The 23,546-nt window shown below is 44.4% G+C and overlaps 1 protein-coding gene across 1 annotated transcript in view; it reads right to left on the bottom strand.

The window, feature by feature from the left end:
- Window positions 1–23,546, bottom strand: part of camkvl (CaM kinase-like vesicle-associated, like) — a 94,839-nt gene that overhangs the window by 6,477 nt on the left and 64,816 nt on the right. The window contains exons 7-10 of the mRNA XM_052484156.1: window positions 16,373–16,509; window positions 6,458–6,536; window positions 6,256–6,343; window positions 1,878–1,886 (exon numbers count right to left, since the gene is read on the bottom strand). Of these exons, the coding sequence (XP_052340116.1) occupies window positions 1,878–1,886; window positions 6,256–6,343; window positions 6,458–6,536; window positions 16,373–16,509 (313 nt within the window). The remainder of the gene's footprint in view (window positions 1–1,877; window positions 1,887–6,255; window positions 6,344–6,457; window positions 6,537–16,372; window positions 16,510–23,546) is intronic.

The raw sequence follows: 23,546 nt of genomic DNA, 5'->3' as shown, positions 1-23,546 counted from the left end.
TCGTTTGACATGTTTCTACGAACTGTAATCCGACATTTCGTCTTAAATTTCACCTGGACCGACCCACGCGTCGTGAGTTTGGATTGTGTACTAAACGCGCAAACAATAGGAGGTATTTGGACATAAATGAAGGACTCTACCGAACAAATCAAACATTTATTGTGGAACTAGGATTCCTGGGAGTGCATTCTGATGAAGATCATCAAATGTAAGTGAATATTTATACTGCTATTTCTGACTTCTGTTGACTACACAACATGGCGGGTATCTGTTTGGCTGTTTTGTTGTCTTGGCACTGTACTCAGATTATTGCATGGTTTGCTTTTTCCATAAAGCTTTTTTGAAATCTGACACAGCGGTCAGGTTCAAGGTTCATCCTTGGAAGCAATTTCCAAACGCCCGAAGGCACCACAATCATCTGTACAAACAATAGTATAAACACCATGGGACCACGCAGCCGTCATACCACTCAGGAAGGAGACACGTTCTGTCTCCTAGAGATGAATGTAATTTGGTGTGAAAAGCGCAAATCAGTCCCAGAACAACAGCAAACGATCTTGTGAAGATGCTGGAGGAAAACAGGTACAAAAGTATCTATATCCACAGTAAAACAAGTCCTATATTGACATAACCTGAAAGGCTGCTCAGCAAGGAAAAAGCCACTGCTCCAAAACCGCCATAAAAAAGTCAGACTACAGTTTGCAACAGAGAGAGAGAGAGAGGCCCCCAAACTTGGGTTTGGGACCTGAGAAAATCTATACTAAAACTCAAACCCTGGCCCTGCCCTCTAAGTAAATCCCCATCATGGTCTCCTGCCGTTCATCTAATCTGTGTTCCCCACATCAGTGCAGATGAAGGAAAGGAAACAAGGGAAGGATTCAAGGAAAGAAGTCACTTGAGATGCACCCGAAGAAGAGGAGCGGGGCAGAGCAGATGGAACTCTTCGGGGATTGGCTGAGTGACGTTGGGCTGGATCAGAGTGGAATGGGTTTAGGGAAGAGAGTCATCTCACCAATCAGCCATTATCAACACATTTCCTCTCTCTCTCTCTGTGTTCCTCTCTCTCTCTGTGTTCCTCTCTCTGTGTTCCTCTCTCTCTCTGTGTTCCTCTCTCTCTCTGTGTTCCTCTCTCTCTGTCTCTTTCTCTCTGTCTCTCTCTCTCTCTCTCTCTGTCTCTCGCTCTCTCTCTCTCTCTCTGTCTCGCTCTCTCTCAGTTCCTCTCTCTTTCTCTCTCTCTCTGTTTCTCTCTCTCTGTTCCTCTCTTTCTCTCTCTGTTTCTCTCTCTCTGTCTCTCGCTCTCTCTCAGTTCCTCTCTCTTTCTCTCTCTCTGTTCCTCTCTTTCTCTCTCTGTTTCTCTCTCTCTGTTCCTCTCTTTCTCTCTCTGTTTCTCTCTCTCTGTTCCTCTCTGTTTCTCTCTCTCTCTGTGTTCCTTTCTCTCTCTCTCTCTCTCTCTCTCTCTCTCTCTCTCTCTCTCTCTCTCTCTCTCTCTCTCAGTTCCCTCTCTCTCTCTCTCTCTCTCTCTCTCTCTCTCTCTCTCTCTCTCTCTCTCTCAGTTCCCCTCTCTCTCTCCCTCTCTGAATCTCCTTTGAGATTCCTAGGGATGCGCCCCAAATGGCACCCTATTCTCTATATAGTGCACTACCTTTGTCTCGGCCCTTGTCTCGCGAATGCAGCATTATCCTTCAGCTGGTGTTCAGCCAGGTGATTCTGAACACATTTTACAATAATGACATGATTTGCCGTGAGATTAGCAGTGAGATTAGCCGTGAGATTAGCCGTGAGATTAGCAGGCCATCAGAAATGAGTGAAGGTTGATTTGGTGTGTGTGACTCTCTCTCTATCTCTCCAGATACATAGAGAACTAACTACTACCGTACCTTCAGTTTCTGGGAACCACATGCAGGGGAGACAAGAGGGTTAAGAGGGGTTAATCATGCTGCTACTACAGTACATCACTACATCCTCCTGGATATCCTTCATCATAATCATCACCATCATCATCATCCTTGGAAACAACCAAAGGAGGCTGGTGGGCGGTATTCTGGGAGGACAGGCTCATTGTAACGTGTAATCTGGGAGGACAGGCTCATTGTAACGTATAATCTGGGAGGACAGGCTCATTGTAACGTATAATCTGGGAGGACAGGCTCATTGTAACGCGTAATCTGGGAGGACAGGCTCATTGTAACATGTAATCTGGGAGGACAGGCTCATTGTGACATTTAATCTGGGAGGACAGGCTCATTGTGACATGTAATCTGGGAGGAAAGGCTCATTGTAACGTGTAATCTGGGAGGACAGGCTCATTGTAATGTGTAATCTGGGAGGACAGGCTCATTGTAACGTGTAATCTGGGAGGACAGGCTCATTGTAACGTATAATCTGGGGTGACAGGCTCATTGTAATGTGTAATCTGGGAGGATAGGCTCATTGTATTGTGTAATCTGGGAGGACAGGCTCATTGTAACGTTATAATCTGGGAGGACAGGCTCATTGTAACGTATAATCTGGGAGGACAGGCTCATTGTAACGCGTAATCTGGGAGGACAGGCTCATTGTAACATGTAATCTGGGAGGACAGGCTCATTGTGACATTTAATCTGGGAGGACAGGCTCATTGTGACATGTAATCTGGGAGGAAAGGCTCATTGTAACGTGTAATCTGGGAGGACAGGCTCATTGTAATGTGTAATCTGGGAGGAAAGGCTCATTGTAACATGTAATCTGGGAGGACAGGCTCATTGTAACGTATAATCTGGGGGACAGGCTCATTGTAATGTGTAATCTGGGAGGATAGGCTCATTGTATTGTGTAATCTGGGAGGACAGGCTCATTGTAACGTGTAATCTGGGAGGATAGGCTCATTGTATTGTGTAATCTGGGAGGACAGGCTCATTGTAACGTATAATCTGGGAGGATAGGTTCATTGTAATGTTTAATCTGGGAGGATAGGCTCATCGTGTTTGATACCTTTCCGTTCTTTCCATTCCAGCAAGGAGCACGTCCTCCTAAATGTTTGCCCACCAGCCTTCTCTGGAAACAACAATGTAATTTCATCACCATCATCAATTTAATCCAGGTAAATAAATCCAAATATTTTTCTCATGAGGGGAACTTGTTGTGAGCAGTAGTACCAGTTCGATGACTGGAGTAGCCCAGGACTGAACTAGAGGAAAAAACTAGAGGAAAAAACCTGGAACAGTAGAGGACATACATTAGGACTAATGCTGCATTCAAGACCACTGGGAACTGGGGGAAAAAACAAGTTCCGACTTGGAAAAATATTTTCGAACGATCATCCTAGAGCTCTGACTTTCCAACCTGAAGATCACTGACATCATGATTTGATCCTGTTCCTTAGAGATCCCAGTGGGGTCATGATTTAACCCGGTTCCTTAGAGATCCCATTGGGGGTCATGATTTAACCCGGTTCCTTAGAGATCCCAGTGGGGTCATGATTTGATCCTGTTCCTTAGAGATCCCAGTGGGGTCATGATTTAACCCTGTTCCTTAGAGATCCCAGTGGGGTCATGATTTGACCCTGTTCCTTAGAGATCCCAGTGGGGTCATGATTTGATCCTGTTCCTTAGAGATCCCAGTGGGGTCATGATTTGACCCTGTTCCTTAGAGATCCTAGTGGGGTCATGATTTAACCCTGTTCCTTAGAGATCCCAGTGGGGTCATGATTTGACCCTGTGCCTTAGAGATCCCAGTGGGGTCATGATTTAACCCGGTTCCTTAGAGATCCCAGTGGGGTCATGATTTGACCCTGTTCCTTAGAGATCCCAGTGGGGTCATGATTTAACCCGGTTCCTTAGAGATCCCAGTGGGGTCATGATTTGACCCTGTTCCTTAGAGATCCCAGTGGGGTCATGATTTGACCCTGTTCCTTAGAGATCCCAGTGGGGTCATGATTTAAGCCTGTTTCTTAGAGATCCGAGTGGGGTCATGATTTGACCCTGTTCCTTAGAGATCCCAGTGGGGTCATGATTTAACCCTGTTCCTTAGAGATCCCAGTGGGGTCATGATTTAACCCTGTTCCTTAGAGATCCCAGTGGGGTCATGATTTAACCCTGTTCCTTAGAGATCCCAGTGGGGTCATGATTTAACCCTGTTCCTTAGAGATCCCAGTGGGGTCATGATTTAACCCTGTTCCTTAGAGATCCCAGTGGGGTCATGATTTGACCCTGTTCCTTAGAGATCCCAGTGGGGTCATGATTTAACCCGGTTCCTTAGAGATCCCAGTGGGGTCATGATTTAACCCTGTTCCTTAGAGATCCCAGTGGGGTCATGATTTGACCCTGTTCCTTAGAGATCCCAGTGGGGGTCATGATTTAACCCTGTTCCTTAGAGATCCCAGTGGGGTCATGATTTGACCCTGTTCCTTAGAGATCCCAGTGGGGGTCATGATTTGACCCGGTTTCTTAGAGATCCCAGTGGGGGTCATGATTTGACCGGGTTTCTTAGAGATCCCAGTGGGGTCATGATTTGATCCTGTTCCTTAGAGATCCCAGTGGGGTCATGATTTAACCCTGTTCCTTAGAGATCCCAGTGGGGTCATGATTTGACCCTGTTCCTTAGAGATCCCAGTGGGGGTCATGATTTAACCCTGTTCCTTAGAGATCCCAGTGGGGTCATGATTTGACCCTGTTCCTTAGAGATCCCAGTGGGGGTCATGATTTGACCCGGTTTCTTAGAGATCCCAGTGGGGGTCATGATTTGACCGGGTTTCTTAGAGATCCCAGTGGGGTCATGATTTGATCCTGTTCCTTAGAGATCCCAGTGGGGTCATGATTTAACCCGGTTCCTTAGAGATCCCAGTGGGGTCATGATTTAACCCTGTTCCTTAGAGATCCCAGTGGGGGTCATGATTTAACCTTGTTCCTTAGAGATCCCAGTGGGGTCATGATTTGACCCTGTTCCTTAGAGATCCCAGTGGGGGTCATGATTTGACCCGGTTTCTTAGAGATCCCAGTGGGGGTCATGATTTGACCCGGTTTCTTAGAGATCCCAGTTGGGTCATGATTTGACCCTGTTCCTTAGAGATCCCAGTGGGGTCATGATTTGACCCTGTTCCTTAGAGATCCTAGTGGGGTCATGATTTAAGCCTGTTTCTTAGAGATCCGAGTGGGGTCATGATTTGACCCTGTTCCTTAGAGATCCCAGTGGGGTCATGATTTAACCCTGTTCCTTAGAGATCCCAGTGGGGTCATGATTTAACCCTGTTCCTTAGAGATCCCAGTGGGGTCATGATTTAACCCTGTTCCTTAGAGATCCCAGTGGGGTCATGATTTAACCCTGTTCCTTAGAGATCCCAGTGGGGTCATGATTTAACCCTGTTCCTTAGAGATCCCAGTGGGGTCATGATTTGACCCTGTTCCTTAGAGATCCCAGTGGGGTCATGATTTAACCCGGTTCCTTAGAGATCCCAGTGGGGTCATGATTTAACCCTGTTCCTTAGAGATCCCAGTGGGGTCATGATTTGACCCTGTTCCTTAGAGATCCCAGTGGGGGTCATGATTTAACCCTGTTCCTTAGAGATCCCAGTGGGGTCATGATTTGACCCTGTTCCTTAGAGATCCCAGTGGGGGTCATGATTTGACCCGGTTTCTTAGAGATCCCAGTGGGGGTCATGATTTGACCCGGTTTCTTAGAGATCCCAGTGGGGTCATGATTTGATCCTGTTCCTTAGAGATCCCAGTGGGGTCATGATTTAACCCTGTTCCTTAGAGATCCCAGTGGGGTCATGATTTAACCCTGTTCCTTAGAGATCCCAGTGGGGGTCATGATTTAACCCTGTTCCTTAGAGATCCCAGTGGGGTCATGATTTGACCCTGTTCCTTAGAGATCCCAGTGGGGGTCATGATTTGACCCGGTTTCTTAGAGATCCCAGTGGGGGTCATGATTTGACCCGGTTTCTTAGAGATCCCAGTTGGGTCATGATTTGATCCTGTTCCTTAGAGATCCCAGTGGGGTCACGATTTAACCCTGTTCCTTAGAGATCCCAGTGGGGTCATGATTTGACCCTGTTCCTTAGAGATCCCAGTGGGGTCCTGATTTAACCCGGTTCCTTAGAGATCCCAGTGGGGTCATGATTTGATCCTGTTCCTTAGAGATCCCAGTGGGGTCATGATTTGACCCTGTTCCTTAGAGATCCCAGTGGGGTCATGATTTAACCCGGTTCCTTAGAGATCCCAGTTGTCTTGAAAGCACCAATAGAGACAAAACATGTACGAATGCGATGAGGATTCTTACCCTCCACTTGGCCTTAGCAAAGTTCTTCTCAAACTGGGCACACACTCCCTCCTTCAGGTTCTTCTCCGACGCCCCGTTACCAGCAATCCTGACCGACAGAAAAATAAACATGTTAACGACAACGTTCATTGAGTTAGTGTGTGTGTGTGTGTTAGTGTGTGTGTGTGTTAGTGTGTGTGTGTGTTAGTGTGTGTGTGCTCACCACTTGTGTACGAGAGCATCTGTAGCTGTGATTCTCAGCATCTGGTCCACCTCCATCAGTCTACACACCAACTCCTTAGCTGAGATGGGGAGAGAGAGAGGATGTGCAGTACAGTAAGTCATTGTTATGTACCTGCACTACATTACCCCCCTCTAGTGGACAGGCACTACATTACCTCCCTCTAGTGGACCTGCACTACATTACCCCCTCTAGTGGACCTGCATTACATTACCCCCCTCTAGCAGGCATGCACTACATTACCTCCCTCTAGTGGACCTGCACTACATTACCCCCTCTAGTGGACCTGCATTACATTACCCCCCTCTAGCGGACCTGCACTGCATTACACCCTCTAGTGGACCTGCACCGCATTACACCCTCTAGTGGACCTGCATTACATTACCCCTTCTAGTGGACCTGCACCTCATTACCCCCTCAAGTGGACCTGCATTACATTACCCCCTCTAGTGGACCTGCATTACATTACCCCCCTCTAGCGGACCTGCACTGCATTACACCCTCTAGTGGACCTGCACCTCATTTCCCCCTCTAGTGGACCTGCATTACATTACCCCTTCTAGTGGACCTGCACCTCATTACCCCCTCAAGTGGACCTGCACCTCATTACCCCCTCTAGTGGACCTGCATTACATTACCCCCTCTAGTGAACCTGCACCACATTACCCCCCTCTAGTGGACCTGCACTGCATTACCCCCTCTAGTGGACCTGCACTACATTACCCCTCTCTAGCGGACAGGGACCACATTACCCCCCTCTAGTGGACATGCACTACATTACCCCCCTCTAGCGGACCTGCACTACATTACCCCCTCTAGTGGACAGGCACTACATTGCCCCCTCTAGTGGACCTGCACTACATTACCCCCTCTAGTGGACAGGCACTACATTACCTCCCTCTAGTGGACCTGCACTACATTACCCCCTCTAGCAGACCTGCACTACATTACCTCCCTCTAGCAGACCTGCACTACATTACCTCTCTCTAGTGGACCTGCACTACATTACCTCCCTCTAGTGGACCTGCACTACATTACCCCCTCTAGTGGACAGGCACTACATTGCCCCCTCTAGTGGACCTGCACCACATACCTCCCTCTAGTGGACTTGCACTACATTACCCCCTCTAGTGGACAGGCACTACATTACCCCCTCTAGTGGACCTGCATTACATTACCCCCTCTAGTGGACCTGCACCTCATTACCCCCCTCTAGTGTACCTGCACTGCATTACACCCTCTAGTGGACAGGCACTACATTGCCCCCTCTAGTGGACCTGCACCACATACCTCCCTCTAGTGGACTTGCACTACATTACCCCCTCTAGTGGACAGGCACTACATTACCCCCTCTAGTGGACCTGCATTACATTACCCCCTCTAGTGGACCTGCACTACATTACCCCCTCTAGTGGACAGGCACTACATTGCCCCCTCTAGTGGACCTGCACCACATACCTCCCTCTAGTGGACTTGCACTACATTACCCCCTCTAGTGGACAAGCACTACATTACCCCCTCTAGTGGACCTGCATTACATTACCCCCTCTAGTGGACCTGCACATCATTGCCCCCTCTAGTGGACCTGCATTACATTACCCCCTCTAGTGGACCTGCACTACATTACTCCCCTCTAGTGGACCTGCACTACATTACCCCCTCTAGTGGACCGACACCACATTACCCCCTCTAGTGGACCTGCACTACATTACCCCCTCTAGCGGACCTGCACTGCATTACCCCCTCTAGTGGACCTGCACTACATTGCCCCCCTCTAGTGGACCTGCACTACATTGCCCCCTCTTGCGGACCTGCACTAAATTTCCCCCCTCTAGTGGACCTTCACTACATTACCTCCCTCTAGTGGACCTGCACTACATTAACACCTCTAGTGGACCTGCACTACATTGCCCCCTCTAGTGGACCTGCACTACATTACCTCCCTCTAGTGGACCTGCACTACATTACCCCACTCTAGTGGACATAAATTACACTACCCCCCTCTAGCGGACCTGACTACATTACCCCCTCTAATGGACCTAAACTACATTACCCCTACTCTAGTGGACCTGCACTACGTTACCCCCTCTAGTGACATGCACTACATTACCCCCTCTAGTGGTTGTCTCTACACTACTCCCTCTAGTGGTTGTCTTTACATTACCCCCTCTAGTGGTTGTTCTACATTACCCCCTCTAGTGGTTGTCTCTACATTACCCCATATAGTGTTTTTTTCTACATTACCCCCTTTAGTGGTTGTCTCTACATTACTCCCTCTAGTGTTTTTCCAACATTACCCCCTCTAGTGGTTGTCTCTACACTACCCCCTCTAGTGGTTGTTTCTACATTACCCCCTCTTGTGGCTGTCTCTACATTTCACATTTTGGTCATTTATAACCCTGGTCCTCCGGAGTTGGGCTGTTGGGGGTGCCGGAGTTGGGCTGTTGGGGGTACCGGAGTTGGGCTGTTGGGGGTACCGGAGTTGGGCTGTTGGGGGTACTGGAGTTGGGCTGTTGGGGGTACTGGAGGAACGGAGTTGGGCTGTTGGGAGTATTGGAGGACCGGAGTTGGGCTGTTGGGGGTACTGAAGGACCGGAGTTGGGCTGTTGGGGGTACTGGAGGAGGGCTGTTGGGGGTACTGGAGGACTGGAGTTGGGCTGTTCGGGGGACTGGAGGACTGGAGTTGGGCTGTTGGGGGTACTGGAGGAGGGCTGTTGGGGGTACTGGAGGACTGGAGTTGGGCTGTTGGGGGTACTGAAGGACCGGAGTTGGGCTGTTGGGGGTACTGGAGGAGGGCTGTTGGGGGTACTGAAGGACCGGAGTTGGGCTGTTGGGGGTACTGGAGGAGGGCTGTTGGGGGTACTGGAGGACTGGAGTTGGGCTGTTCGGGGGACTGGAGGACTGGATTTGGGCTGTTGGGGGTACTGGAGGACTGGAGTTGGGCTGTTGGGGGGACTGGAGGACTGGAGTTGGGCTGTTGGGGGACTGGAGGACTGGAGTTGGGCTGTTGGGGGGACTGGAGGACTGGAGTTGGGCTGTTGGGGGGACTGGAGGACTGGAGTTGGGCTGTTCGGGGGACTGGAGGACTGGAGTTGGGCTGTTGGGGGACTGGAGGACTGGAGTTGGGCTGTTTGGGGGACTGGAGGACTGGAGTTGGGCTGTTGGGGGTACTGGAGGACTGGAGTTGGGCTGTTTGGGGGACTGGAGGACTGGAGTTGGGCTGTTTGGGGGACTGGAGGACTGGAGTTGGGCTGTTCGGGGGACTGGAGGACTGGAGTTGGGCTGTTGGGGGACTGGAGGACTGGAGTTGGGCTGTTTGGGGGACTGGAGGACTGGAGTTGGGCTGTTGGGGGTACTGGAGGAGGGCTGTTGGGGGTACTGGAGGACTGGAGTTGGGCTGTTGGGGGACTGGAGGACTGGAGTTGGGCTGTTGGGGGGACTGGAGGACTGGAGTTGGGGAAACACTGATTTAGCAGACACTCGTCTCATCCAGAGCGACTAATTGTGGAACTAAGGATCACAGCGAAGACAACCTGTATATCCCAGTCCGTTCTGGCAGGTAAAGGGGACATCCGTGTTGGTGCATTAAAGACAGGTACCACAGTAAGAAGTCATTGATTTCTTCTTCAGAGTTGTGTTGTTGTTGTTGTTGTTGTTGTGTTGTTGTTGTGTTGTTGTTGTTGTTGTTGTTGTGTTGTTGTTGTTGTTGTGTTGTTGTTGTGTTGTTGTTGTTGTTGTTGTTGTGTTGTTGTTGTTGTGTTGTTGTTGTGTTGTTGTTGTTGTTGTTGTTGTCGTTGTGTTGTCGTTGTGTTGTCGTTGTGTTGTTGTTGTGTACCTGGAACAGAGATGTCCTCCCAGTAAGGAGCGTCAGTCAGTCGTTGTGTTGTTGTTGTGTTGTTGTTGTCGTTGTGTTGTTGTGTTGTTGTTGTGTTGTTGTTGTTGTTGTTGTCGTTGTGTTGTCGTTGTGTTGTCGTTGTGTTGTGTTGTCGTTGTGTTGTCGTTGTGTTGTCGTTGTGTTGTTGTGTTGTTGTTGTGTTGTTGTTGTTGTTGTTGTCGTTGTGTTGTCGTTGTGTTGTCGTTGTCATTGTGTTGTCGTTGTGTTGTCGTTGTGTTGTCGTTGTCATTGTGTTGTCGTTGTGTTGTTGTTGTTGTTGTGTTGTCGTTGCGTTGTCATTGTGTTGTCGTTGTGTTGTTGTTGTGTTGTCGTTGTGTTGTCGTTGTGTTGTCATTGTGTTGTCGTTGTGTTGCCGTTGTGTTGTTGTTGTGTTGTTGTGTTGTTGTTGTGTTGTTGTGTTGTTGTCGTTGTGTTGTCATTGTGTTGTCGTTGTGTTGTTGTTGTGTTGTTGTTGTGTTGTCATTGTGTTGTCATTGTGTTGTTGTTGTGTTGTTGTTGTGTTGTCATTGTGTTGTCATTGTGTTGTTGTTGTGTTGTCATTGTGTTGTCGTTGTGTTGTTGTTGTGTTGTCATTGTGTTGTTGTTGTGTTGTCGTTGTGTTGTCATTGTGTTGTCGTTGTGTTGTCATTGTGTTGTCGTTGTGTTGTCATTGTGTTGTCGTTGTGTTGTTGTTGTGTTGTTGTTGTGTTGTCATTGTGTTGTCATTGTGTTGTTGTTGTGTTGTCATTGTGTTGTCATTGTGTTGTCATTGTGTTGTTGTTGTGTTGTTGTTGTGTTGTCATTGTGTTATCATTGTGTTGTTGTTGTGTTGTCATTGTGTTGTCATTGTGTTGTTGTTGTGTTGTTGTTGTGTTGTCATTATGTTGTCATTGTGTTGTCGTTGTGTTGTCATTGTGTTGTCATTGTGTTGTCATTGTGTTGTCGTTGTGTTGTTGTTGTGTTGTCATTGTGTTGTCGTTGTGTTGTCATTGTGTTGTCGTTGTGTTGTCGTTGTGTTGTCATTGTGTTGTCATTGTGTTGTCGTTGTGTTGTCGTTGTGTTGTGTTGTTGTTGTGTTGTCATTGTGTTGTCATTGTGTTGTGTTGTTGTTGTGTTGTCGTTGTGTTGTCATTGTGTTGTCGTTGTGTTGTCATTGTGTTGTCGTTGTGTTGTCGTTGTGTTGTCGTTGTGTTGTCGTTGTGTTGTCGTTGTGTTGTCGTTGTGATGTGTTATCATTGTGTTGTCGTTGTGTTGTCATTGTGTTGTCGTTGTGTTGTCATTGTGTTGTCGTTGTGTTGTCGTTGTGTTGTCATTGTGTTGTCGTTGTGTTGTTGTTGTGTTGTCATTGTGTTGTCGTTGTGTTGTGTTATCATTGTGTTGTCGTTGTGTTGTCATTGTGTTGTCGTTGTGTTGTCATTGTGTTGTCATTGTGTTGTCGTTGTGTTGTCGTTGTGTTGTCGTTGTGTTGTCGTTGTGTTGTCATTGTGTTGTCATTGTGTTGTCGTTGTGTTGTCATTGTGTTGTCATTGTGTTGTCGTTGTGTTGTCGTTGTGTTGTCGTTGTGTCGTTGTGTTGTCATTGTGTTGTCGTTGTGTTGTCATTGTGTTGTCGTTGTGTTGTCGTTGTGTTGTCATTGTGTTGTCGTTGTGTTGTCGTTGTGTTGTCGTTGTGTTGTCGTTGTGTTGTCATTGTGTTGTCGTTGTGTTGTTGTTGTGTTGTCATTGTGTTGTCGTTGTGTTGTTGTTGTGTTGTCATTGTGTTGTCATTGTGTTGTCATTGTGTTGTCGTTGTGTTGTCGTTGTGTTGTCATTGTGTTGTCATTGTGTTGTTGTTGTGTTGTCATTGTGTTGTCATTGTGTTGTCATTGTGTTGTCATTGTGTTGTCATTGTGTTGTCATTGTGTTGTTGTTGTGTTGTCATTGTGTTGTCGTTGTGTTGTCGTTGTGTTGTCATTGTGTTGTCATTGTGTTGTCGTTGTGTTGTTGTTGTGTTGTCATTGTGTTGTCGTTGTGTTGTCATTGTGTTGTCATTGTGTTGTCGTTGTGTTGTTGTTGTGTTGTCATTGTGTTGTCGTTGTGTTGTCATTGTGTTGTCATTGTGTTGTTGTTGTGTTGTCATTGTGTTGTCGTTGTGTTGTCATTGTGTTGTCATTGTGTTGTCATTGTGTTGTCGTTGTGTTGTTGTTGTGTTGTTGTTGTGTTGTCATTGTGTTGTCATTGTGTTGTCGTTGTGTTGTTGTTGTGTTGTTGTTGTGTTGTCATTGTGTTGTCATTGTGTTGTCATTGTGTTGTCGTTGTGTTGTTGTTGTGTTGTCGTTGTGTTGTCATTGTGTTGTCATTGTGTTGTCATTGTGTTGTCATTGTGTTGTCATTGTGTTGTTGTTGTGTTGTCGTTGTGTTGTCATTGTGTTGTCATTGTGTTGTCATTGTGTTGTCATTGTGTTGTCATTGTGTTGTTGTTGTGTTGTCGTTGTGTTGTTGTTGTGTTGTTGTTGTGTTGTTGTTGTGTTGTTGTGTTGTTGTCGTTGTGTTGTCGTTGTGTTGTCGTTGTGTTGTTGTTGTGTTGTCGTTGTGTTGTCATTGTGTTATCATTGTGTTGTCGTTGTGTTGTCGTTGTGTTATCATTGTGTTGTTGTTGTGTTGTCATTGTGTTGTCATTGTGTTGTCATTGTGTTGTTGTTGTGTTGTTGTTGTGTTGTCATTGTGTTGTCATTGTGTTGTTGTTGTGTTGTTGTTGTGTTGTCATTGTGTTGTCGTTGTGTTGTGTTGTCATTGTGTTGTCGTTGTGTTGTCATTGTGTTGTCATTGTGTTGTTGTTGTGTTGTCATTGTGTTGTCATTGTGTTGTCGTTGTGTTGTTGTTGTGTTGTCATTGTGTTGTCATTGTGTTGTCATTGTGTTGTCATTGTGTTGTTGTTGTGTTGTCATTGTGTTGTTGTTGTGTTGTCATTGTGTTGTTGTTGTGTTGTCATTGTGTTGTCGTTGTGTTATCATTGTGTTGTCATTGTGTTGTCATTGTGTTGTTGTTGTGTTGTGTTGTCATTGTGTTGTTGTTGTGTTGTCGTTGTGTTGTGTTGTCGTTGTGTTGTCATTGTGTTGTCATTGTGTTGTCGTTGTGTTGTCATTGTGTTGTCGTTGTGTTGTCGTTGTGTTGTCATTGTGTTGTCATTGTGTTGTCGTTGTGTTGTCGTTGTGTTGTTGTTGTGTTGTCATTGTGTTGTTGTTGTGTTGTTGTTGTGTTGTCATTGTGTTGTCATTGTGTTGTTGTTGTGTTGTCATTGTGTTGTCATTGTGTTGTCATTGTGTTGTTGTTGTGTTGTCATTGTGTTGTCATTGTGTTGTTGTTGTGTTGTTGTTGTGTTGTCATTGTGTTGTCATTGTGTTGTCATTGTGTTGTCATTGTGTTGTCATTGTGTTGTCGTTGTGTTGTCATTGTGTTGTCGTTGTGTTGTCGTTGTGTTGTCGTTGTGTTGTCATTGTGTTGTCATTGTGTTGTCGTTGTGTTGTCATTGTGTTGTCATTGTGTTGTCGTTGTGTTGTCATTGTGTTGTCGTTGTGTTGTCGTTGTGTTGTCGTTGTGTTGTCGTTGTGTTGTTGTTGTGTTGTTGTTGTGTTGTCGTTGTGTTGTCGTTGTGTTGTCGTTGTGTTGTCATTGTGTTGTCGTTGTGTTGTCATTGTGTTGTCATTGTGTTGTCATTGTGTTGTCATTGTGTTGTTGTTGTGTTGTCATTGTGTTGTTGTTGTGTTGTCATTGTGTTGTTGTTGTGTTGTCATTGTGTTGTCGTTGTGTTGTCATTGTGTTGTCGTTGTGTTATCATTGTGTTGTTGTTGTGTTGTCATTGTGTTGTTGTTGTGTTGTCATTGTGTTGTCATTGTGTTGTCGTTGTGTTGTCATTGTGTTGTCATTGTGTTGTCATTGTGTTGTCGTTGTGTTGTCGTTGTGTTGTCGTTGTGTTGTCGTTGTGTTGTCATTGTGTTGTTGTTGTGTTGTCATTGTGTTGTTGTTGTGTTGTCATTGTGTTGTTGTTGTGTTGTCATTGTGTTGTCGTTGTGTTGTCATTGTGTTGTCGTTGTGTTATCATTGTGTTGTTGTTGTGTTGTCGTTGTGTTGTCATTGTGTTGTCGTTGTGTTATCATTGTGTTGTCATTGTGTTGTCATTGTGTTGTTGTTGTGTTGTCATTGTGTTGTCATTGTGTTGTCGTTGTGTTGTCATTGTGTTGTCATTGTGTTGTCGTTGTGTTGTCATTGTGTTGTCATTGTGTTGTCGTTGTGTTGTTGTTGTGTTGTTGTTGTGTTGTCATTGTGTTGTCATTGTGTTGTCGTTGTGTTGTTGTTGTGTTGTTGTTGTGTTGTCATTGTGTTGTCATTGTGTTGTCGTTGTGTTGTCGTTGTGTTGTCATTGTGTTGTCGTTGTGTTGTTGTTGTGTTGTCATTGTGTTGTCATTGTGTTGTTGTTGTGTTGTCGTTGTGTTGTCATTGTGTTGTTGTTGTGTTGTCGTTGTGTTATCATTGTGTTGTCATTGTGTTGTCATTGTGTTGTTGTTGTGTTGTCATTGTGTTGTCATTGTGTTGTCATTGTGTTGTTGTTGTGTTGTTGTTGTGTTGTCATTGTGTTGTCATTGTGTTGTTGTTGTGTTGTTGTTGTGTTGTCATTGTGTTATCATTGTGTTGTTGTCGTTGTGTTGTCATTGTGTTGTCATTGTGTTGTCATTGTGTTGTTGTTGTGTTGTTGTTGTGTTGTCATTGTGTTGTCATTGTGTTGTTGTTGTGTTGTTGTTGTGTTGTCATTGTGTTGTCATTGTGTTGTCGTTGTGTTGTCGTTGTGTTGTCGTTGTGTTGTGTTGTCATTGTGTTGTCATTGTGTTGTTGTTGTGTTGTTGTTGTGTTGTCATTGTGTTGTCATTGTGTTGTTGTTGTGTTGTCGTTGTGTTGTCGTTGTGTTGTGTTGTTGTTGTGTTGTCATTGTGTTGTCATTGTGTTGTCGTTGTGTTGTGTTGTCATTGTGTTGTTGTTGTGTTGTCATTGTGTTGTTGTTGTCATTGTGTTGTCGTTGTGTTGTGTTGTCATTGTGTTGTCATTGTGTTGTTGTTGTGTTGTCGTTGTGTACCTGGAACGGAGATGTCGTCCCAGTAAGGAGCGTCAGTCAGTCATTGTGTTGTTGTTGTGTTGTCGTTGTGTTGTGTTGTCGTTGTGTTGTCATTGTGTTGTCGTTGTGTTGTTGTTGTGTTGTCATTGTGTTGTCATTGTGTTGTCATTGTGTTGTCGTTGTGTTGTCGTTGTGTTGTTGTTGTGTTGTCGTTGTGTACCTGGAACGGAGATGTCGTCCCAGTAAGGAGCGTCAGTCAGTCATTGTGTTGTTGTTGTGTTGTCGTTGTGTTGTGTTGTCGTTGTGTTGTCATTGTGTTGTCGTTGTGTTGTCGTTGTGTTGTTGTTGTGTTGTCATTGTGTTGTCATTGTGTTGTCATTGTGTTGTTGTTGTGTTGTTGTTGTGTTGTCATTGTGTTGTCGTTGTGTTGTGTTGTCGTTGTGTTGTCATTGTGTTGTCGTTGTGTTGTTGTTGTGTTGTTGTTGTGTTGTCATTGTGTTGTCATTGTGTTGTCGTTGTGTTGTTGTTGTGTTGTCATTGTGTTGTCATTGTGTTGTCATTGTGTTGTCGTTGTGTTGTCGTTGTGTTGTTGTTGTGTTGTCGTTGTGTACCTGGAACGGAGATGTCGTCCCAGTAAGGAGCGTCAGTCAGTCATTGTGTTGTTGTTGTGTTGTCGTTGTGTTGTGTTGTCGTTGTGTTGTCATTGTGTTGTCATTGTGTTGTCGTTGTGTTGTCATTGTGTTGTCGTTGTGTTGTCGTTGTGTTGTCGTTGTGTTGTCGTTGTGTTGTCGTTGTGTTGTTGTTGTGTTGTCGTTGTGTTGTCGTTGTGTTGTCATTGTGTTGTTGTTGTGTTGTCGTTGTGTTGTCGTTGTGTTGTCGTTGTGTTGTTGTCGTTGTTGTTGTGTTGTTGTTGTGTTGTTGTTGTTGTTGTTGTGTACCTGGAACAGAGATGTCGTCCCAGTAAGGAGTGTCAAACTCAAACTCCCCGGCTACGATACGACAGAAGATGATCCGGTTGTGAAGGTCTGTGTCCTCTTCTTCTGTCTCGTCGTAGAACGGAGGATTCCCTGACAGACTGAGAGAGATTGAGAACGGAGACAAAACATGAAATACAAAGATCATTTCCATCAGACACATTTGCAGAAGTCATCCTCAAACTACTGGGGACAGGACTAGTCATTATGATGTTACTACTGGGGACAGGACTAGTCATTATGATGTTACTACTGGGGACAGGACTAGTCATTATGATGTTATTACTGGGGACAGGACTAGTCATTATGATGTTATTACTGGGGACAGGACTAGTCATTATGATGTTATTACTGGGGACAGGACTAGTCATTATGATGTTACTACTGGGGACAGGACTAGTCATTATGATGTTACTACTGGGGACAGGACTAGTCATTATGATGTTACTACTGGGGACAGGACTAGTCATTATGATGTTACTACTGGGGACAGGACTAGTCATTATGATGTTACTACTGGGGACAGGACTAGTCATTATGATGTTATTACTGGGGACAGGACTAGTCATTATGATGTTATTACTGGGGACAGGACTAGTCATTATGATGTTATTACTGGGGACAGGACTAGTCATTATGATGTTATTACTGGGGACAGGACTAGTCATTATGATGTTACTACTGGGGACAGGACTAGTCATTATGATGTTACTACTGGGGACAGGACTAGTCATTATGATGTTACTACTGGGGACAGGACTAGTCATTATGATGTTATTACTGGGGACAGGACTAGTCATTATGATGTTATTACTGGGGACAGGACTAGTCATTATGATGTTATTACTGGGGACAGGACTAGTCATTATGATGTTACTACTGGGGACAGGACTAGTCATTATGATGTTACTACTGGGGACAGGACTAGTCATTATGATGTTACTACTGGGGACAGGACTAGTCATTATGATGTTACTACTGGGGACAGGACTAGTCATTATGATGTTACTACTGGGGACAGGACTAGTCATTATGATGTTATTACTGGGGACAGGACTAGTCATTATGATGTTATTACTGGGGACAGGACTAGTCATTATGATGTTATTACTGGGGACAGGACTAGTCATTATGATGTTATTACTGGGGACAGGACTAGTCATTATGATGTTACTACTGGGGACAGGACTAGTCATTATGATGTTACTACTGGGGACAGGACTAGTCATTATGATGTTACTACTGGGGACAGGACTAGTCATTATGATGTTACTACTGGGGACAGGACTAGTCATTATGATGTTATTACTGGGGACAGGACTAGTCATTATGATGTTATTACTGGGGACAGGACTAGTCATTATGATGTTATTACTGGGGACAGGACTAGTCATTATGATGTTATTACTGGGGACAGGACTAGTCATTATGATGTTACTACTGGGGACAGGACTAGTCATTATGATGTTACTACTGGGGACAGGACTAGTCATTATGATGTTACTACTGGGGACAGGACTAGTCATTATGATGTTATTACTGGGGACAGGACTAGTCATTATGATGTTATTACTGGGGACAGGACTAGTCATTATGATGTTATTACTGGGGACAGGACTAGTCATTATGATGTTATTACTGGGGACAGGACTAGTCATTATGATGTTACTACTGGGGACAGGACTAGTCATTATGATGTTACTACTGGGGACAGGACTAGTCATTATGATGTTACTACTGGGGACAGGACTAGTCATTATGATGTTATTACTGGGGACAGGACTAGTCATTATGATGTTATTACTGGGGACAGGACTAGTCATTATGATGTTATTACTGGGGACAGGACTAGTCATTATGATGTTACTACTGGGGACAGGACTAGTCATTATGATGTTACTACTGGGGACAGGACTAGTCATTATGATGTTACTACTGGGGACAGGACTAGTCATTATGATGTTACTACTGGGGACAGGACTAGTCATTATGATGTTACTACTGGGGACAGGACTAGTCATTATGATGTTACTACTGGGGACAGGACTAGTCATTATGATGTTATTACTGGGGACAGGACTAGTCATTATGATGTTATTACTGGGGACAGGACTAGTCATTATGATGTTACTACTGGGGACAGGACTAGTCATTATGATGTTACTACTGGGGACAGGACTAGTCATTATGATGTTACTACTGGGGACAGGACTAGTCATTATGATGTTATTACTGGGGACAGGACTAGTCATTATGATGTTACTACTGGGGACAGGACTAGTCATTATGATGTTACTACTGGGGACAGGACTAGTCATTATGATGTTACTACTGGGGACAGGACTAGTCATTATGATGTTACTACTGGGGACAGGACTAGTCATTATGATGTTACTACTGGGGACAGGACTAGTCATTATGATGTTATTACTGGGGACAGGACTAGTCATTATGATGTTACTACTGGGGACAGGACTAGTCATTATGATGTTATTACTGGGGACAGGACTAGTCATTATGATGTTATTACTGGGGACAGGACTAGTCATTATGATGTTATTACTGGGGACAGGACTAGTCATTATGATGTTACTACTGGGGACAGGACTAGTCATTATGATGTTACTACTGGGGACAGGACTAGTCATTATGATGTTATTACTGGGGACAGGACTAGTCATTATGATGTTACTACTGGGGACAGGACTAGTCATTATGATGTTACTACTGGGGACAGGACTAGTCATTATGATGTTATTACTGGGGACAGGACTAGTCATTATGATGTTACTACTGGGGACAGGACTAGTCATTATGATGTTACTACTGGGGACAGGACTAGTCATTATGATGTTATTACTGGGGACAGGACTAGTCATTATGATGTTATTACTGGGGACAGGACTAGTCATTATGATGAGTTACTACTGGGGACAGGACTAGTCATTATGATGTTACTACTGGGGACAGGACTAGTCATTATGATGAGTTACTACTGGGGACAGGACTAGTCATTATGATGTTACTACTGGGGACAGGACTAGTCATTATGATGTTATTACTGGGGACAGGACTAGTCATTATGATGTTATTACTGGGGACAGGACTAGTCATTATGATGTTATTACTGGGGACAGGACTAGTCATTATGATGTTACTACTGGGGACAGGACTAGTCATTATGATGTTACTACTGGGGACAGGACTAGTCATTATGATGTTACTACTGGGGACAGGACTAGTCATTATGATGTTATTACTGGGGACAGGACTAGTCATTATGATGTTACTACTGGGGACAGGACTAGTCATTATGATGTTATTACTGGGGACAGGACTAGTCATTATGATGTTACTACTGGGGACAGGACTAGTCATTATGATGTTATTACTGGGGACAGGACTAGTCATTATGATGTTACTACTGGGGACAGGACTAGTCATTATGATGTTATTACTGGGGACAGGACTAGTCATTATGATGTTACTACTGGGGACAGGACTAGTCATTATGATGTTATTACTGGGGACAGGACTAGTCATTATGATGTTATTACTGGGGACAGGACTAGTCATTATGATGTTACTACTGGGGACAGGACTAGTCATTATGATGTTATTACTGGGGACAGGACTAGTCATTATGATGAGTTACTACTGGGGACAGGACTAGTCATTATGATGTTATTACTGGGGACAGGACTAGTCATTATGATGTTATTACTGGGGACAGGACTAGTCATTATGATGTTACTACTGGGGACAGGACTAGTCATTATGATGTTATTACTGGGGACAGGACTAGTCATTATGATGAGTTACTACTGGGGACAGGACTAGTCATTATGATGTTATTACTGGGGACAGGACTAGTCATTATGATGTTATTACTGGGGACAGGACTAGTCATTATGATGTTACTACTGGGGACAGGACTAGTCATTATGATGTTATTACTGGGGACAGGACTAGTCATTATGATGAGTTACTACTGGGGACAGGACTAGTCATTATGATGTTATTACTGGGGACAGGACTAGTCATTATGATGTTACTACTGGGGACAGGACTAGACATTATGATGTTATTACTGGGGACAGGACTAGTCATTATGATGTTACTACTGGGGACAGGACTAGTCATTATGATGTTATTACTGGGGACAGGACTAGTCATTATGATGTTACTACTGGGGACAGGACTAGTCATTATGATGTTACTACTGGGGACAGGACTAGTCATTATGATGTTATTACTGGGGACAGGACTAGTCATTATGATGTTATTACTGGGGACAGGACTAGTCATTATGATGTTACTACTGGGGACAGGACTAGTCATTATGATGTTACTACTGGGGACAGGACTAGTCATTATGATGTTACTACTGGGGACAGGACTAGTCATTATGATGTTATTACTGGGGACAGGACTAGTCATTATGATGTTACTACTGGGGACAGGACTAGTCATTATGATGTTACTACTGGGGACAGGACTAGTCATTATGATGTTACTACTGGGGACAGGACTAGTCATTATGATGTTACTACTGGGGACAGGACTAGTCATTATGATGTTACTACTGGGGACAGGACTAGTCATTATGATGTTATTACTGGGGACAGGACTAGTCATTATGATGTTACTACTGGGGACAGGACTAGTCATTATGATGTTATTACTGGGGACAGGACTAGTCATTATGATGTTATTACTGGGGACAGGACTAGTCATTATGATGTTACTACTGGGGACAGGACTAGTCATTATGATGTTACTACTGGGGACAGGACTAGTCATTATGATGTTACTACTGGGGACAGGACTAGTCATTATGATGTTATTACTGGGGACAGGACTAGTCATTATGATGTTACTACTGGGGACAGGACTAGTCATTATGATGTTACTACTGGGGACAGGACTAGTCATTATGATGTTACTACTGGGGACAGGACTAGTCATTATGATGTTACTACTGGGGACAGGACTAGTCATTATGATGTTATTACTGGGGACAGGACTAGTCATTATGATGTTATTACTGGGGACAGGACTAGTCATTATGATGTTACTACTGGGGACAGGACTAGTCATTATGATGTTACTACTGGGGACAGGACTAGTCATTATGATGTTATTACTGGGGACAGGACTAGTCATTATGATGTTACTACTGGGGACAGGACTAGTCATTATGATGTTACTACTGGGGACAGGACTAGTCATTATGATGTTATTACTGGGGACAGGACTAGTCATTATGATGTTACTACTGGGGACAGGACTAGTCATTATGATGTTACTACTGGGGACAGGACTAGTCATTATGATGTTATTACTGGGGACAGGACTAGTCATTATGATGTTATTACTGGGGACAGGACTAGTCATTATGATGAGTTACTACTGGGGACAGGACTAGTCATTATGATGTTACTACTGGGGACAGGACTAGTCATTATGATGAGTTACTACTGGGGACAGGACTAGTCATTATGATGTTACTACTGGGGACAGGACTAGTCATTATGATGTTATTACTGGGGACAGGACTAGTCATTATGATGTTATTACTGGGGACAGGACTAGTCATTATGATGTTATTACTGGGGACAGGACTAGTCATTATGATGTTATTACTGGGGACAGGACTAGTCATTATGATGTTATTACTGGGGACAGGACTAGTCATTATGATGTTACTACTGGGGACAGGACTAGTCATTATGATGTTATTACTGGGGACAGGACTAGTCATTATGATGTTACTACTGGGGACAGGACTAGTCATTATGATGTTACTACTGGGGACAGGACTAGTCATTATGATGTTACTACTGGGGACAGGACTAGTCATTATGATGTTATTACTGGGGACAGGACTAGTCATTATGATGTTACTACTGGGGACAGGACTAGTCATTATGATGTTATTACTGGGGACAGGACTAGTCATTATGATGTTACTACTGGGGACAGGACTAGTCATTATGATGTTATTACTGGGGACAGGACTAGTCATTATGATGTTACTACTGGGGACAGGACTAGTCATTATGATGTTATTACTGGGGACAGGACTAGTCATTATGATGTTACTACTGGGGACAGGACTAGTCATTATGATGTTATTACTGGGGACAGGACTAGTCATTATGATGTTATTACTGGGGACAGGACTAGTCATTATGATGTTACTACTGGGGACAGGACTAGTCATTATGATGTTATTACTGGGGACAGGACTAGTCATTATGATGAGTTACTACTGGGGACAGGACTAGTCATTATGATGTTATTACTTGGGACAGGACTAGTCATTATGATGTTATTACTGGGGACAGGACTAGTCATTATGATGTTACTACTGGGGACAGGACTAGTCATTATGATGTTATTACTGGGGACAGGACTAGTCATTATGATGAGTTACTACTGGGGACAGGACTAGTCATTATGATGTTATTACTGGGGACAGGACTAGTCATTATGATGTTATTACTGGGGACAGGACTAGTCATTATGATGTTACTACTGGGGACAGGACTAGTCATTATGATGTTATTACTGGGGACAGGACTAGTCATTATGATGAGTTACTACTGGGGACAGGACTAGTCATTATGATGTTATTACTGGGGACAGGACTAGTCATTATGATGTTACTACTGGGGACAGGACTAGACATTATGATGTTATTACTGGGGACAGGACTAGTCATTATGATGTTACTACTGGGGACAGGACTAGTCATTATGATGTTATTACTGGGGACAGGACTAGTCATTATGATGTTACTACTGGGGACAGGACTAGTCATTATGATGTTACTACTGGGGACAGGACTAGTCATTATGATGTTATTACTGGGGACAGGACTAGTCATTATGATGTTACTACTGGGGACAGGACTAGTCATTATGATGTTATTACTGGGGACAGGACTAGTCATTATGATGTTATTACTGGGGACAGGACTAGTCATTATGATGTTACTACTGGGGACAGGACTAGTCATTATGATGTTACTACTGGGGACTAGTCATTATGATGTTACTACTGGGGACAGGACTAGTCATTATGATGTTACTACTGGGGACAGGACTAGTCATTATGATGTTATTACTGGGGA

This window comes from Oncorhynchus keta, chromosome 28, assembly GCF_023373465.1.
Source record: "Oncorhynchus keta strain PuntledgeMale-10-30-2019 chromosome 28, Oket_V2, whole genome shotgun sequence".
Lineage (NCBI taxonomy): Eukaryota > Metazoa > Chordata > Actinopteri > Salmoniformes > Salmonidae > Oncorhynchus > Oncorhynchus keta.
The sequence above is the reverse complement of the archived record's forward strand: the minus strand, read 5'-3'. Positions and strand labels throughout refer to the sequence as shown.